The sequence below is a fragment of the Dendrobates tinctorius genome, unplaced genomic scaffold (genome assembly GCF_039654945.1).
Source record: "Dendrobates tinctorius isolate UK_male_01 unplaced genomic scaffold, ASM3965494v1 ptg000023l, whole genome shotgun sequence".
Taxonomy (NCBI): Eukaryota; Metazoa; Chordata; class Amphibia; order Anura; family Dendrobatidae; genus Dendrobates; species Dendrobates tinctorius.
In genome coordinates, this window is record NW_027361691.1 from 11,396,481 (window position 1) to 11,415,037 (window position 18,557).

At 43.3% G+C, this 18,557-nt stretch overlaps 1 protein-coding gene across 5 annotated transcripts in view; it reads right to left on the reverse strand.

The window, feature by feature from the left end:
* Positions 1 to 399: 399 nt before the first annotated feature.
* Positions 400 to 18,557, reverse strand: part of NOX4 (NADPH oxidase 4) — a 372,675-nt gene continuing 354,517 nt past the window's right edge. For all 5 annotated transcript variants that reach the window (XM_073569264.1, XM_073569267.1, XM_073569265.1 and 2 more), the window contains 4 exons: positions 13,276 to 13,384; positions 9,055 to 9,123; positions 6,956 to 7,056; positions 400 to 4,072 (listed from right to left, as the gene is read on the reverse strand). In XM_073569264.1, coding sequence (XP_073425365.1) covers positions 3,952 to 4,072; positions 6,956 to 7,056; positions 9,055 to 9,123; positions 13,276 to 13,384 — 400 coding nt within the window. In that variant the 3' untranslated portion in view covers positions 400 to 3,951. The remainder of the gene's footprint in view (positions 4,073 to 6,955; positions 7,057 to 9,054; positions 9,124 to 13,275; positions 13,385 to 18,557) is intronic.

The window sequence follows — 18,557 nt, forward strand, 5'->3', positions numbered from 1 at the left end:
TGGGTAAGATACAGTTAAATGTTTGGGAACAGCCCACATCTTGGGAGGGGTTATAGCAAACAAAAAGCAGAAGCACTTCCTAGATATGGAGTCTCAGACAGTGTTAGTGAAAGGTTCAAGTTCAGTTCACATAGAAGTTGCGATGTTCCCTAATATTACCAAGCTGCCAAACAGCAGGAGGACACATCAAAAGCCTAGCTAAGATCACTGGATGGTCCAAGGCCTATGGATTGGTGTAGGCATTGGCATCCATGTCTCATTCTCTCCTAAAAGGAAGAGACCAGTCAGGGAAGAGTGAGAGGGAACACTGGCGGGCCTCAGGAAACCTGGGTTGCCGGACAGGGAGTTTTTAGTGCCAACAGAAGTTGAGGTGGGAACAGTTCGGGACCAGAGACAGGATCTTGTAAAATACTGTTTAATGGAAATAACAACCGGAGGGATCTCTGCACCATACTGCATGTTGCAGCCAAATGTATCTGAACTGTATAATAAAGCTGAACCTGTTGAATCGGACCCAAGGTCTCCTGGTGTGTGCGCGTGTTACAAATCCCAGTCCCCAGGATGGAGATGCAGCCGAGGCTTCCGGACCACAAGCAAGTACACAGGAAGAAGGTTCCTGCTTACAAAAGGGGTTTCAGGGTGTAGAGAAGTCAGAAACGGCCCACACCATCGGCCCTGAGCCCCCTTCAAGTGAAAGGCAAGAAATCAGTGGAGGACACCAGTAGCAGTACAGAGGAATGACGGAGATCTGGCATGTGAGTATTTTATGTTACGACCACTATGGATTCATTTTTAAACTAAAGTAAAAGTAATGTAACATCTCTTTAGTTGAAAAGCTTTAGCAGGAGTGATATATCTACAATAAAACTATGCTCCTTATAGCCAAACATCTCCGCATGCAATAAAAGGCATCAAAATAAAAACCAATAAAACAAAACTCTTAAGTAATAACATTTAGGTGCAAACATTAAACCATTACGATAAAAAAAAGAAAAATACATATAATGCCCAAAACATCCCAAATTTCCATAATTTAGTCCAAATTGGATTCCATGACCACTACGGGCCAAATTCTTAATCTTCTAGTTTGTTGTGAAGATAGTAACAGAGGAACAGTAGTGTGCCAATCTGTCCTGATCCTATCATTCTGGTTGATCCTTTTAGGTGTTTAATGTCCTCCGACTTTTCAGCCGGTGTAAAACAGAAGATCAGTACCATAGATTTGTCGTCTAATCTTTACAACCCCTCTAAGCCACCTATGGTGTCAGTCACGTAGTCCCAACTTCTATGGCCAATTTTAGATAACTTCTATCTTTGGTTCATACATCATCTGGTTTTTATCAAATTACAGGACAGTGACCTTCAAAGTCATTTTTTCTATAGGGTTGTCAGATCTTTGCTTTTTCCAACACGGAGCTCCAAATCCCAGGCATAGACAAATAGTCACACCTTTGCACTAAAATGATATTGTTAATTTGTCTTCTAAATGAAGAATTACAGATGCATCATACTTTCCTCCCTATCCACTTGGCTAAATGCATAATGGCCCATGATGGCTGTGTGACGTGACCATCTTTGTATCAAAACATGACTTTGTGACACTCTGTTTGGAGATGTTTACAATATGTGTGTCACTGTCTACACATCGCCACCCAGTGGTCAGTATGCAAACTGTTGCCTGTTAATTAGACTGCAAGCATGTAGAAGTAATCTATTCAATTTGTATTGTCAGCTTAACTTTGTGAAATGGTAAAAGGTGGAAATAATGATTAGAAACTTTTCATTAAAAACCTTCATGAGAACAACAGTACTATTTTGCAGCTGTGAAATCGGTAGCTCGTTCTCACAGCTAATGGTCATGCTGCCTTGGACCAGAGAGTGCACAGAATTTCTCGCTCTCCCCATCTTCTTTCTGTGGTGAAGACATGAGCATTAAAAGTGGAGGAGTTGATACAAGGTGGATCCGTGTGGAAAGAGAGGTAGAGCATCTAAGGTATCAGAGAGGGCAGATCACACATATGGAAACAGGAAGGAAAGAATACATATAGAAGTTTGCAGTGGAAAGAAAAGATCATATTAACTGTTTGGGAGTGTCGAAAGAACAGAGCACCCATGGTAGACTTTCCAGGGAAAAGAGGGAGAAATTGCGCACTCTTTAGCACCAGTGTCTACCAGAAAGAAAAGATCCTCCATGGGCTATAAGAGGGGAATTCACACTTGGAGAAGAATTAACACAAATAATTCATACACACACACATATATTACTGAGAAGGACATCATTTGCACATGAGAAAGTCTAAAAGGAGCAGCCCCCCCTCCTCTGATGAGCAGCTTACTGTCAATAGGCAATGTACATAGAGAGCTGTGGTGTGGGCGGGGTCAGCTGTGGTGTGGGCGGGGGCAGATTTCTCAGCTCTGCTTCTTGCTACATTTAAAACCTCTGATTGCATCACAACTGCTGCACAGAGTAAATTAAGTGACACATCACTGGTATCCACGTCTCTTATCCTACATTAAGCTGCTCTCAGATAAGGTAAGAAATATCTGGTGACTGATTTCCCTTTTAGTATCCTTTATCGTTGAAGGGTTTGTCCACTAATGGGAAAACCATTTCTGAAATGCCTGAGTCCCCCAGTAAAATGGGAAAAGTCTATACTCACCACCTGAACCGGCACCAATCAGTCCCGGGTCTCCCAGCATTCGTATGACATTACGGCACATGAGAACTGCAGGCAATCATCAGCTGCTGACTGTCTGCAACCTCTACTATATGAAATTATTTATGAGCTACAGCCTTTCTGAAGCAGTCATATCACACAACAATGGGGCGTCACACACTGTGATCAGCAGCACCAACATTGATAAGAGCAACGCCGCTTTAGGGGGTGAGTATACTGCACATTGGCTTAATTTGACAAATTGATAATTTCCTATTGGCCCTGAATTCTAAAATGTTTTCAGCCTGACGCACACCACTAGAGGGCGCTTACTGCATACTGATTACACGCTGAAATAAATGATGAAACCTCATACTGTGAGCTCCCTCTAGTGGAGGCTTCAGGCGGCCAGAATTTTATCCCTATCTAAGTCTTGTCTATGCAGAAGGTTGGAAGCTCCGTATCTGAAAAAGTAAACTGTGTCCACTGTAAGCATATATTAGTAAATTAGTTAGCACAGTACGTTAGACCTAAAACCACATGATTATGAAACGTGGGCGTGCACTTTAGAGGCGCACACTGGGTAAAATAAAAGACTGCGTGGCCTGAAATAGAGAGTGGCGAAAACCCCTATACCCCTCAGGCCTTGCTGTATGCGTGACATACTTTATCAGTTTTGCCCGGAGTGTTCCTTTAATTCAATGAGAGACCAGAAGAAAAAATACGATCTATTCGTAATATCTGTGATCAACACGTACAAGCGAGTACATTAATGTTGCTCATAGATGGGACCACGTCATATAGTATAATATAGAAAAACACAATAAAAGATAATGGTGTGAAAATAATGTATAATAAAAAGTGAAATATTAAATACTTTTGCAATTAAAAATGTACCTATCTATCCAACTCCATTTACTAAGAGTTATCAGTAAGTAACCTACATAGAACTGATGTGGATTGCATAGAAGTGCCATCTCAGGAGGCTTCAAGTGTTTTCAAAATACGGGAAAAACTAAGGTCTACGTTGGTCTATTGACACTTTGTGGTCACATTGCATTTTTTTTGCCACAATTGATGACCAGGAGGTATGCATCGACCTTATGTCAAGTCTGTAAAAATAAACACATTGCATTAAATAAGTCACAAGTGATGAGGTTGTTGTGCAGATCATCATCTCTTCATCACGTCGCTTTGATGTCCAGAGAAGTTGATTGCTCCATCTTGATCTCAGCTGATTAATGCTCTTTGGTTGGTGATAATTGCACGTCATCCCTTGTTCGAATACATCCGTTCAGCTAAAGGATTCCTTGTTATATTCAAATCTGGTCCCATAGGCATTGGGGCGGTTGCAGAGTTTATGAAGGTCTTTAGAAAGACCTTTGGGTCCACAGCAGAAAACCCCAACTGACTTCCTAAGAAAATACAAAGATTTTGGTATTTAAGACTAAAAGCATGACCAACATCCTAGAAAGAACCTCAAACATGTCTTTCACTGGAAGTTCGGCCTTCATTTATGTAATTGAGACATTTGGAAGGTGTCATCATTGAGGGACTATAACTTTTAACCCTTCAACATGTATTTTTGTGGTCTCCTTGTACCCCTCCTTCTGTAATGTTCCACCATGGAACATCTTGTTTGTTCCTGGTCACCAGGTAAGCCCAAACTAAGCCTGATGTAGTTTAGTGGTGCGGAGCATGGTTTCATGGTGTTGTCATGAGGAAGAACCAAGAAGAGGAGATGATATAATGAGATGTCAGGAAGTCAAAAATATGTGGCTGAAACTGTTTGTCTAACAACTTGATGGCCGGGAAGGAGTTAAAATGAAAAACATATTAGTCTACTGACATATTGTAGGCCTTCATCTGATTTCTTATGCTACCTCCTGTGTAGCTCCCTGCTTCCCCACGTGGATCTTTGGTTCTTCTGTCACTGAGACTGATGTGGTTGCACGTCTTTGGCGTCATTCATAGAATCGTAGAGTTGGAAGGGACCTCCTGGGTCATCTGGTCCAACCCCCTGCTCAAAGCAGGATTCGCTAAATCATCCCAGTCAGATGTCTGTCCAGTGCCGGATAAACCAAAGACCCTGCGAGATGAATGGCCACTGAGGCGATATAAGGATAGGCAAGGAAGTTAGGATGGATAAATATAATGTATTTTTTATCTTATCTTCTCCCCCCCCTCTTATTTGTTATGTTTTGCGATCTGAAGAGGCCTCAGAACATAACGGCAATCTGGAAACTTTTTAATTTGTATTGTTGAAGGTTGAGCTGCAACCTGTAGACAGTGCTGACACTACTAGAAAAAAAATCTGATGTTTCCCAAATCCCAGACAACCCCTTTATACAGTTGAAACCAGAAGTTTCCATACACATATATGAAAAGACACATCTGCATGTTTTTCTCAATATCTGACATGAAATGAGAATAAACCTTTCACGTTTTAGGTCAATTAGGATTACCATAATTATTAATTTTTGCCAAATGCCAGAAAAATGAGAGAGCGGAAGGCATTAAGGCATTTTTAGTACTTACTGCAAACTCAAAGATTAAATACACTAAGATTACTATGCCTTTAACCCCTTTTTGACATTGGACATACTGTCCCGTCCACGGGACCCAGGCCCGTATGACCGTGGACGGGGAGGACGTCACCGCGATCAGCTGCGCTCACGGGGGGAGCGCAGCTGATCGCGGCCGGGTGTCAACAGATTATCACAGCTGACACCTGGCACTATGTGCCAGGGCGGTCACGGACCACCACTGGCACATTAACCTCTGGCACACTACAATCAAACATGATCACAATATACCGGGGGCATAGGGAAGAATCACGCAGGGAGGGGGCTCCCTGCGTGCTTCCCTGAGACCCTCGGAGCAACGCATTGTGGACTTGCACAAGTCTGGCTCTTCCTTGGGTACAATTTCAAGATACCTGAAGGTGCCTCGTTCATCTGTACAAACAATTATATGCAAGTACAAACAAGAAGGGAATGTACAACCATCATACCGCTCAGGAAGGAGACAGGTTCTATGTCCCAGAGATGAACATGCTTTGGTCTGACATGTGCATATCAACTCAAGGACTAAAGCAAAATCAAAACCTTGTGAAGATAATGGCGGAAGCTGGGTACGATTGTTTCAATATCCACCGTGAAAGGAGTACTGTATAAACATGGGCTGAAAGGTCACTCTGACAGGAAGCAGCCATTACTCCAAAAGAAACATAAAAAAGCCAGATTAATGTTTGCAAATCCACACAGGAACAGAGACTTTAATTCTTAGAGACATGTTCTGTGGTCTGATGAAACTAAAATTGGACTTTTTTCCTCCATTTGGAGGGAAAAGGGAGAAAACTTGGAAGCCTAAGAACACCATCCCAACTATGAAACACGGTGGAAGCAGCATCATGCTGTGGGGTTGTTTTGCTGCAGGAAGGACTGGTGCACTTCACAAAACAGATGGCATCATGAGAAAAGAAGATTATGTGGCAATACTGAAGCAACATCTCAAGACATCAGCCTGGGCGGAAATGGGTCTTCCAAGTGGACAATGACCAGAAGGACACTGTCAAAATGGTGACAAAATGGCTTAAGGATAACAAAGTCAAAGTTTTGGAGCGGCCATCACAAAGCCCTGATCTCAATCCTATTGAAAATTTACGGGCAAAGCTTAAAAGTCCGGTGCGAGCAAGGCGACCTACAATCAAGGATCAGTTACACCAGGTTTGTCAGGAGGAATGGGCCTAAATTACGACCAACCATTGTGAGAAGCTTGTGGAAGGAGATCCCAAACGTGTGACCCAAGTCATTCAGTTTAAGGGCAATGGTACCAAATACTAATGAAAAGTATGTAAACTTTTGACTTTGCAGTAAGTTATAAAAATGCCTTAAAACATTCTCTCTCTCTCATTATTCTGGCATTTGGCAAATAATAATTAGGGTAATCCTAATTGACCTAAAACGGGAAAGATTTATTCTGATTTCATGTCAGATATTGAGAAAAACCTGCAGATGTGTCTTTTTATATAGTGGATGGAAACTTCTGGTTTCAACTTTACATTTAGATTGTAATTTGGCTATAATAAACCCGGTTTGGTTGCATAAACTGAAACCATTGTTGCTGGCTCTGTCCCCAAAGCTGAGAAAATCACCGTGTGCATTACATGTGACATCAGAGGCTCTGACTTCTTTTTTATATATACAAAATCTGCAAACATATTGCTAGACTGTTGAAAATGCATCACAATCGCCCTCCCTCGTCATCACTGCACAAATCCTCTGAATGATACTTACTGTCTGTTAGATTTGGCAACCTCGTCAAACAAAAGTTTCCACCGCGGGCGACCGATAATAAGACGCGAGTTCAAAGCCTGGTATTTTTCACCAATTATTTTCTGTAAAAAATGGCACAGTGGGATCCGTAAGAATTTGTGAACGAAGGGATTACACATCGTGTACGGCTCTGATAACGACGTTCGCGGAGTCACTGCTGCGCTTGTGTTCGGGTTTTGAAGGAGTCTAGACCCAACGGGGGGGCAGCAGATAATAGTGATTCTGCCAACAGACAAACGTTGACTAGACACCACTGATATAAATGCAAAGATGAGTTAATGTGCGCCCTCAACCCTGTCTACATGATGTTGGACACAGCTAATCTTCCTCTGACACATTTTTTATACTTTATGCATCATGTGACCAAGAAGGTTCCTTCATTATTCAGATTTGGTCGGGGTCCTAAAGACGTGTCCGCTCTAACTTTTCTGCAAATTTTACTAACGCAATTCATATTTTCGTAATACTAATTTAGGGCTGCAGTATAACCACTGGGCATCCATGTATAGATCCAAGTAGCAGAAACATCTCCCAGCAGAGTATCATTAAATTGATTTTTTTTTTCAAAGCTGATCGTCCCATTCAACTTGGGATATATCAAACCAAAAGGATAGGTAAGGATAGATGCATCTATATGTCGAACATGCCAAGAGCCTATTATTACCCAGAGGTATACCAAAAAGACTGCCGTAACTTGGCCATTATACTTTAACCTCGATGGCACTGAAAAGCATAGTGAATGATGGGATTATTATTGGAGCGCAAAGCAACTCCGCTAGCACACTAAAATCCGACATACAGTTCCACACATGGACCTTTATATTTAGTGTTTTTTTACGGTCTATATTAAGGGGTGTGGCTAACAGGTTAATTATGCAAGGCTGTGTAAACACACGCCCCAGAGGATCTGTGTGCTATTGTCCTTTTAATAAAGGCAATAAAAACCAGTATAAAATAAAAAAGGCTCTTATCTATGGAACGTATGGTGGATTTAAAAACAAACTAAAAAAAACTGGCATAGATTCTCTTTAAAAAGAATCTGTCTGCAATTTGCTAGAATCCCGGTTTTTCTGCTCTAGCTGTAGCACACCCCTGATTGGCAGCTCCCTGTTTAAACATACTGTACATTGTCAGCAAACAGCCAATCAGCTTGGAGCCAGTGATACACTGGACTGGCTTTCACGTGAGACCTAGTCCTGCTGTGATCATCTCCTGCTGATAAATCACTGATTGTACTGAAACTACAACACACAGCCTAACACATGGATAGATTCCTGGAATCATTATTGTGTGTGTGCTTCTATGTCGCTGTCTAGTTTTTCTTCTTTTACGTTACGGCTAGTCTGAAGTCTATTTTCTTCTCTGTTTGTCAGTTGTGTGTTTTTTGCGATGCAGATTTTTGCAGCTGATTCATTATTTATGTCATTTTAAAAAATTCTACAATTTTAGCGTCAATTTATTCTAGTCTCCCTTCCTGGAGTGGTTTCTTTTGTATGCCAGAATTGTTGGAGCAAATGTTAGAGCTGTGTGCAAAATTTTAACGAATCGCGTCCCTTTCTGCTCGAAAGACATAAATATGTAAAAAAAAAAAAAAGTTTTCATTTTGCGCAAAATTCCTGAATTGTCTGCGCCATCTTGAAGACTTTGCGGCTCAAAAATGGCAATGAATACCACGAGACAAAATGGCACATGCAAAAAACTGCAATGATGATGACGCCGTTTGTTTTTGTTGTCCTAACATTGGACAGGATTACCGCTTTACGATCAGGATCGATTTAAAGGATCACTGAAAAAATAGAATCAGTTCTACCGGAACACATTTCACAACTCACCTCGTTCCGTCGTATATGAAAATAAAATTTTGTTTTCTGTTTTTGTTTGAGGAAAATAACCATTAACCAGAAAACATTTTGAGAGGTAGTCAGGCGTACCAAAGAAAATTGCATCCTCTCCCTGGAGGTTTGACCTGTAACCACACGCCAGGAGGTAGTGGTCTTCTAGAATGTCATTCCGAAATTGTATGAGCAACATTATTGAAAAGAGGAGTCTTCGCACATTACCTGTATCCCATCTGTTTGGCTCAGGTACAGTTGGATGTTCAGATAGTCTGGTCGGTTTTCTTGCCAGAACTGATGGAAATAGATAAAATTAGTAATTAAATTCAGAAAGTTCTAAGTAAGTGGAACATACAGTATGTCCTCCGATAGCCCACCAGACCTGGCCTTGACAAGACCTCAATGACATTTAAGCCCCCGTCACACACAGCGATCTCGCTAGCAAGATCGCTGCTGAGTCACAAGTTTTGTGATGCAATGGCGATCTCACCAGTGAGATCGCTGTGTGTGACACTTACCAGCGACCGGCCCCCCTGCCGGGTATCGCTGATCGTCCTGGAATGGCCAGGACATTTTTTTCGATTGCTGCTCTCCCGCTGGCCAGCACGCATCACTGCGTGTGGCGGGTGGGAGATCAGCGAGCTGGCGCTGGTAACTAAGGTATACATCGGGTCTCTAAGCGGAGCGCAGTGCTTAGAAACCCGATGTGTACCTTGGTTACCAGCTCCCTGCACCAGCGCGCTAGTAACTAAGGTACACAGTGGGTAACTACCCGCGTGTCGCTGGTGCTGATGGCTGGTGAAGCTGCCTGTTTGGCAGCTGACCAGCCATCATGTAGCGACACACCAGTGATCCTGACAAGGTCATATCGTTGTCGGGATCGCTGGTGCATCGCTATGTGTGATGGGGCCCTTAGAGTTGTAAAGAATCATGGTTGGATTGTGCAGTTGCTATCATGGGATTTTATCAAAACTACAGTAAGCAGCCCAGTAAAGGGCCCGTTACACATTGCGATATCGCTAGAAATATCACTGTAAAGTCACCGATTTTGTGACGTAGCAGCGATATTGCTAGTGATATCGCTACATGGGATACTTACCTCCGACCGGCTCCCCCGCTGGCTATCGCTGGTCGCGCGAGAACGTCCTGGACCATTTCTCGTCGGGCGTTTCCTGTGGCGCCGACGAGCGACACGTGGATGCGGGCGGGAGGACGTCAGGATCGCTGCGTCTGACAGGTAAGTAGCGACCCCCGACCGCTGCTATGTCGCTGGTGAGATCTGCCTGTGTGGCAGCTCACTAGCGACCACTTAGCGATGCACCAGCGATCCATATCGTTGTCGGGATCGCTGGTGCATCGCTAAGTGTAACGGTACCCTAAGTGACACATGGGGGTCTCTGTCTCTACATTTTGCTGACCTCAGATTAGGTGGCTAAAAAATGTTTGATAGATTCCCTTTGTTACCAGATAGCGTTGCCTTTTTTTCAACAAAGTGCCACCAGTATCTTTAGCAATTTTGAGAATTAGAACCACGATTTGCACATATAATAATACTTTTTATGATTAGTTACTATATAATAATATTTGCAAGTCATACCCACCTCATGTTCATAATCCTGCGAAAAACTGCAAATTAGCATAACGGCACCCAATGTGTTCTGGCTATTGGGACATCCATACAAAAAACAAACAAACAAAAAACCCCACTAATGCAGAAGAGGTGTGAGTTTTGTACAGGAAGATTCCCAGTGTCACGGGGTTACAGCAACAGCGTGGAGCCAGAAGACCACAGCATCTGATTGCTCCTACTCCAGCGCTGAGAAGAAGCACTTCTCCTTCATTTTAAATGTGTTTATTTCTTCTGGCAGAACAGGGGTTAATCGGCCATGTTGGAAATCCCTGTGCTTACAGCTATGCTCGGTTAGCCACTCATTTCCCATTTATAATCTGGGCACTGTTACTAGTCCTCCTCAGAGTTAGCATTTGCTGCATGGCTGATGGTGGAAGAGGAGGACATATGAGAAGGAGAGTTGAAGGAGTTATTAGTGACTGTTGTTTGGTTTGTATACATGGTAATTTCTTATCCTTCTCTATTTAGTTTTTATTCCCTACCTCCACACTCCGGTGCATTTCTCTGTTACATGTGAGTGAATATTTTGTATGCCTGGAGTTTTCCTTTAACCCTTGTTTGTGTTGCCTTCTTTGTTGGGTTGGTGTACTATGGTGTACAGTAGTGCCCCCTCTTCCCAGGCTTGGGGAAGAGAACAAATGGAGGGCTAACTTGGGAGATAAGGCAAGGACGGAGGCCCTGGCATGTTCTGAAGAATCCCGGGGAGCAGGGCAAGATAGGGCGCCCCCTAGTGTTAGGAACAGGGAAGGAGCCCCTGGTTCCGGGTCACCCGACAGCTGTGTCGTGACATCCAGACTCTGGTTTCCAGAGTAGTCCTGGATTGTCAGCAATATTGGATGCAGGGGTGTTGTCTGGGTCCCAGGAGAGCAGTTGGGATAAGGCATGTGACATATTGTAGACAGGACTGTGACAAGGGTCAGAGCAAGGAGGGACTATGTAGAGGATGAAACAGGAGAGATAAAACTAAGGTCAGACTGAGAGTGGATAAGGGCCAGTATCAATCATGTGGACTTCATGCAACCATTTTTGGTGTCTTCAGACACATGTCATCTTTGGGGTCTCCTGCACTGATTAGATCATAACGTCATGATGTTATGTGATCTCGCAACATAAAGGCCTAGTCAGAACAAGGGGTACCACAGATGGCGAACTCCAGAAGACAAAAAAGATGCTGACATTGCAGACGTCAAAGAAGACACAGTAGAGACCGCATTGGTGACCCAACTGAAGAAGATGGCAGGACTAAATTCTCAGATATCTAATAGGTATGGGTCTCACTAGTTGAACCACATTTATCTTTTGAAAAGGGGTCACCCAATGAATGAAGAGGTGTCCACAAATGTGCAGATCTCCTCATTCACTTCTGCGGGAGTTCTAAGAATGTCCAACATTGACTAAAGGACATTGGACAGATATGTCCACATAGGAGAATTGGGTCACATCTGGCAGACATGTAAGAGGTGGGAATATCCCTTTAACTCTATAACTGTGTGAGAAGAAGCAGAGAATTCGGAGTTCTGACTGCTCGCTAATAGACTGATTCATTGAGATGCACAGGGGTCATCCAGAAAAGCAGTGAAATCAGTATATGCTCATTTTTCTAGCAGTTCTCAGATTTTGAAGCTCTCGATTCAGCTACTTCACTACATAACTCAAAGAATTCAGCTCTTGATTCATTTAACCATCGGGGATCATGTCGGAGCCGTTACGAATGCTGCCAGCACAGAGCTGAATACATGATGGATGGAGTGCAGCAGTCAGAATAAAGACATTATCACGTAGTTGGCCTTAATAGTTTTGAAGTGTTTTTTTTTTCGGGAGGCATAATGATTGATGAAGGATCCTACTGGGGGTGCAACAAGTAATCAAGATGCCCCCTAGCAAAACTTGTAATGATACCCCAATCCACCTTGACCATCTTAGGCAAAAGGGTCGAAGCATGAAAAGCTTTCATGTCAATTACATAAGTGGTACCCATGTGACCATATGATGCCTAGTCAGTACAGATGAGCAACAAATCTGCGGGAACCTGGTCTGGTGGCCACGTCAGTAGTCCTTGGCCACCGGATAGAAGCTCTGCCAACTGTCTCCTACTTGCTGGCATCACCGGCTCCTCTTTTGATTACCTGGTCATCGATAGAGTGGGTGTTGTCAACAGGTAAGGAGGTGGTCACAGAATCAGGATCCTATGGATCAATTCGCTCGTCTCTACCAGTTAGTGCCGAAAGATCTGAAGACCACGGAAGCCATAAGAAGACCAAACAGATACCTGGGACAGCAGGTGGGTTAAGAGGTGGGCATGGTACAAGTGAGGATAATGTTTTATTAATTTTTAACCCATTCCCCTTTTTTAATTTTTCTTTGGGGTCTGGAGGGATTTTGGAGCATAATACATGGCTACTGGGAAACTTTCAAGTCAGACTGAGTCTGAATTTGTCGGAAGATTTGAACAAATGTGCACGCAACAAATTTCTTTGAGATTGGCTCATCTTATTACGGTTTTTATTTATATCCCTCCTAATAATTGATACCTTTGTACACACTGATACATTGCGGTTAACACCTAGAATTACAGAGCATTACCCGGACCGTGATATATTGGAAACGATGCGATTACAATGTAGCAATTCAGAACCCGTAATAGGATTTCCAAGAGAGTTTTGTGGGGTGAGAATAATGAAGGAGCGAAGCCGTGCAAAGAATGGAAAGGACTTAAGCAAAATCTATAGTCCTTGCCTTAGAATGGAAGCTAAAGTAATTGGCTCCATTAAATAAGCTTTGGTGTGCGGAATCCATTGCAACAAACATTAAATTACCTTTTTATGGAGGATGCACAGTAAATCAGCAAACCAAAGGAAAGCCTGGATGTCTCTACATATCCACACAAAGTACAACCTCTGCAGTTTGTATTTTTCCCACTTCTCCCTATGGAAATAAAAGAAAATAAAAACATAATTAAAGAACTGTTCCACGAGGCCCCATAAAGTGTAGTCACACCGGCAGCGTGGATTACTGATCACAGACATGAGGTTTATAACAGACAACTGTATCTTAATGTAGATTAAGATTATATCAATTAGGCATAAGGGAATTTATGTATGTAATTTTTTTACAATAGTCCCATTTCTTAATTCATCTTCACAACATTCAGTACTGACACAGCTTTCTAAATGGCCTGCATAGGCATAGAGTTAAATGATGCAATTCAGTCTACCTGCAGTCACCACTAGAGGGAGCTGAGGCGCTTGCTGATGACTGATTTATTATGGAGCTCAATGTATAAACAGTATGCAGCAGTCTCCCACTGGTGGTGGCTGCGGGAAGAGAGGTTTTCAGCATTTGTCTCTATCTATGCAGAGAATTCGGAGCTGTGTATCAGAAAAAAGAGCGGTGGATGCTGCGTCATTCCATTTCTACTGCAGGCTCATATAAGACGGTTCATTCTTGATATTGGACCATCCTGAATCCATTTCCCCTAGATTACAAGATAGTCGGATGCAGCCACTTTGGACCATTGCAGAGCGATATGCACGTGGAATATCCACAGTCCTCTGTATTTTGTAGTGACTGATGAAGGTTGCAGTGACCGAAACGTTTCACTATTTTACTACAAAGCTTGGACCGAATTAAAGTTCAATTCTGCATCTTTAAGTTGAGTGCCAGGTTATATTTCATTAGCACTCTTCAGCAGTGCCATGGACAATAATTGGTGTTACTACCATCGATCCATACTAACTGTGCATTTCAAAGCCCCATTCTTGACATTGATGGGGCTTTCAACAATTTGTCATCCAGCTATGGACATTGCCATCTTCTGCGCAGGCGTGATGAGTCACTGAGAGTGTGTAGCGGTGAGAGCACGCTGGTGGTCATTTGAACTAAAGTAACAGTGACTCGTCAGCACCTGCGCAGAGGAACAAAGAAGCCAATGCCCATAGAAGTGCGGAAAAGTGATGTGTAATCAAAATATTGTAGGGCACAGGAATGGGATTCTGGGGTTACCAGTACAGATCACAGGGCACTGTGACGGTGATGGAAGGGGACTCAAATGATAAAGATCGGAGGCAGAGTTTTCTTCCAAGCATGGCACAAGCTAAGGCCTGGCAGAATGCTTTACCATCTCAGAATAAAGGCTATTTCTCTAGAAGAATACTGCTGATAAGAGACACACAGGTATAACTGTTTATACGATTGTATCACCTGTATGCCCATATTAATAGGTTAAAAAACATCCCAGGGGTAAGATTCCCTTTAGTCAACATTTAAAGAAATGTAGTAAAATAAAATAGAGTTTCAGAACTTAGTTTTACATAGTAACATAGTTATTAAGGTTGAAGGGAGACTTTAAGTCCATCTAGTTCAACCCATATCCTGTCCTAACTTGCCCTAACATGTTGATCCAGAGGAAGGCAAAAAAAAGGGGTCCATCACATTTCTGTCATCCTCTTCTTAGTTGACCACTACCAGGTACTACCAGGAACACCCCACAAGAAACGCCGTATGCAGGGAACACCCCACAACACCTGTAGTATACCAAAAACAGCCCACTCATCCTGCCACATGCCAAATACACCCCACAAGTCTTGCAATATGTCAGGAACACTCTACAAGACCTTCTTATACTGAAAAGACCTCATAAAAACTCCCATATACTGGGAACATCCCACAAGACCTCCTGTAAAATGGGAACACTTCATAAGACTTACATTATACCATGAACACCGCACAAGACTTGCCATATACAGGGAGCACCCCACAAGACCTGCTGCATATGTGTAACCCCCCTAAAAAAACTGGCTTGTACTGGGAACACAATACACTACCTGTCGTATACCAGGAACACTCTACAAGACTTTGTGTATGTCGTGAACACTGCATAAGACCTGATTATACCAGAAAGACCTCACAAGACCTACAATATACTGGTAACATGCCACAAGATTTCCATTACAAAGGGAAGACTCCACAAGACCTGCATTGTACCACAAACACCACACAAGACTTGCCGTATACGGGGGAACACCCCACAAGAACTGCGGCATATGGTGAACACTAGAGATGGGCGAACCCGAACAGTAAAGTTCGGTGTCCGTACTAAACACCTACTGTTCAAGCATGGACACTGAACATGGACTTCACCAGGAAGTCCGTGTTGCTGTTCAGGTTTGCCTCCCCGAACACGGGGTATTTGTCACATTGTCGCTGCATGATAGCCCAGCAAACATTGCTTCTGATCGGCGGTAAAATCATTACCAACAGTCAGACAGACGTGGTTCCCACGCTGTCAAATGACAGCTTCAGCTATGATTGGAGGTTAAAAGTTTACCTCCGGTCACTGGGGTTGGCTGATGAGACTACTGCTTATCCCCCAGACATTGATTACGGCGTGGGACAGAACGACGGACAGGTGTTTTTTATTTTTGTTTTATTACAGAAGACAAGGGATTCAATGGAATTAGGCATTAGGAGAGTATAACTGTGTTTGCTATTTTTAAATAAAAAAGTAAATGTGTGTTTTGCTTTATTTCTAATAAAGGACTTTATTTTGGCTGTGTGTTTATTTACCATATAGCTATAGGATTAGTTCATGGGTTTGATGTCACCTGACAATATAAAGGTGACATAAACCCCACAGATATGAACCCCACTTGCCACTGCTGTGCAAGTGGGAAGAGCTAATGGATGGGTCTTTTCTGGATGGCTGCGGGATGCTATTTTTAGGCTGGGGTGGGGCAATATTCTTGGCCCCTTACCAGCCTGAGAATACCAGCCCCCAGCTGTCTGTTTTAGCTTGGCAGGTTGTCAAAAATGGGAGGGACCCCATGCCATTTTTAAAATTATTTATTTAAATACTTTTAAAAAATCGGAATTGGGACCCCTCTATTCTTGATAACTAGAGGGCTGCAGGCCCCAGCTGTGAGTTTTATCTGGTTGGTTATTGAAAATACAGGGGAACCCACGCCTGTTCTTTTTAACTATTTACAGCACAGGCATCAGCCGATGAATACTCCTATCAGCTGCGACCTGTTCACGCTGTTATTAGTGGCAGCAGGAGTAGGCTGTCATTTGACAGCGTAGGAATGGCGGCTGTCAGACCGCCCATCAGAAGTGATGTTGCAGCACTGTCCACATGACAGCGTGGCAAACACTGGATGCTCGGATCCTCCATTCAAGTGAATGGAGTCTGGGTTCGGGTTCTGGTACCCAAACGTTTTGTAACTAGACCTGAACCTCCAGGGGTCCGCCCATCTTTAGTGTACACCCCACAAGTCCTGCCATATATACGGGGAACACCTCAGAAGACCTGTCACATATGGGAAATACCCCACAAGTCCTGCCCTATATGGGGAACACCTCAGAAGATCTGACGTAAACGGGGAACATCCCACAAGACCCACCCTTTACTGCGTACACCTCACAAGACCTGTTGCCTATGTGGAACACCAAGAAGGACCTGACATGTGCCATGCCACAAAACCTGCCATACATGGGGAACACCCCAAAAGACATGCTGTGTACCGAGTATGCCCCACAACATTTGCCATTTTATCAGTGACCTGACTCAGTTATTCTAATCTCTTTCCCAGTCGCTCAGATCCTAACATTTGCCCATTTATCCTGCTTTCAACAAATGAATTTCAAAAACTGACTGATCAATTGCTGCCTGATATATCCCATTCCTGACAGGCGCCATTGTCACCAGATAATCAATGCTATTTCCTTCACCTGTCAGTGTTTTTTATGTTCTGGCTGCGCTGTATGTCCTAGAGCTTGTGGTGGTATTTGTTGTGCCAGGAATGATAATAATAACTTCCTAACTAAGAGTACAATCAATAAGATAAGCAAGTATGATGCGTCTGAAAATGCCAGCAATTCAGCCTGCTGCCTCGTACTGACCCTATATAATCTGTATAAGCAGCTGAAGGCAAAACTCGAGGGAATCCATTTAATAAAGTAGATAGCAAGCTAAAAAAGTCACATACAAATCTCCTCAGAATTCTTGTCCACAGCATAACCCCAATATGACACTTGAGAAGAGAGATAATGAAATGGTCCAGACAGCCGGGAACATGGAGGCTTTATAACTCCAGGACTTCACAACATGTGATCGCGGTGAGGATAACCATCTACGTGTTGGTTGCATACCACGAGTACAGTCTAGACAATATGCACGCTGCATCCAAAAGTCCACAGAGAAGACAGATATTGTGGTATAAGTAACACCTATGCAGATGTAGCAGAACGTGTTATTGAAGCGCTCCAGACTACTTTTTGTTCTTTCAGACAACCTGCTCTCAGAAGGTAATCTGCAAATACATTTATTTAATCATTTTGTTCTCAAACCTCCAAAAAAAATCACTGTGAAGTGTCAGCCGCTAAGTGTCTCTCTTCTGTGTAACTTGCAGTCCATGGCCTGCTGTCAGCTGTAATCTGTGTCTAGCGGTAGAGACGCCATTATGGATTACAGAAAGTGGGGGCCGGGCTTTGTCTCTCTACAGGATGTGGGGATGGTCATATATATTTCTACAAGGAGTGGGGGCGGATCTTTATCTTTCTACAGTAAGTGAGGGGGGGCGGATCTTTATCTTTCTACAGGAAGTGAGGGGGGGCGGATCTTTATCTCTCTACAGGAAGTGGGGGTGGGTTTTTGTCTCTTTACAGGAAGTGGGGGTGGGTTTTTGTCTCTTTACAGGAAGTGAGGGTGGGTTTTTGTCTCTTTACAGGAAGTGGGGGTGGGTTTTTGTCTCTTTACAGGAAGTGAGGGTGGGTTTTTGTCTCTTTACAGGAAGTGGGGGTGGGTTTTTGTCTCTTTACAGGAAGTGGGGGTGGGTTTTTGTCTCTTTACAGGAAGTGGGGGTGGGTTTTTGTCTCTTTACAGGAAGTGAGGGTGGGTTTTTGTCTCTTTACAGGAAGTGGGGGTGGGTTTTTGTCTCTTTACAGGAAGTGGGGGTGGGTTTTCGTTTTGTCCCTCTACAGGAAGTGGGGGTGGGTTTTTGTCCCTCTACAGGAAGTGGGGGTGGGTTTTTGTCTCTCTGCAGGAAGTGGGAGTGGGTTTTTGTCCCTCTACAGGAAGTGGGGACAGATCTTTATCCTTCTA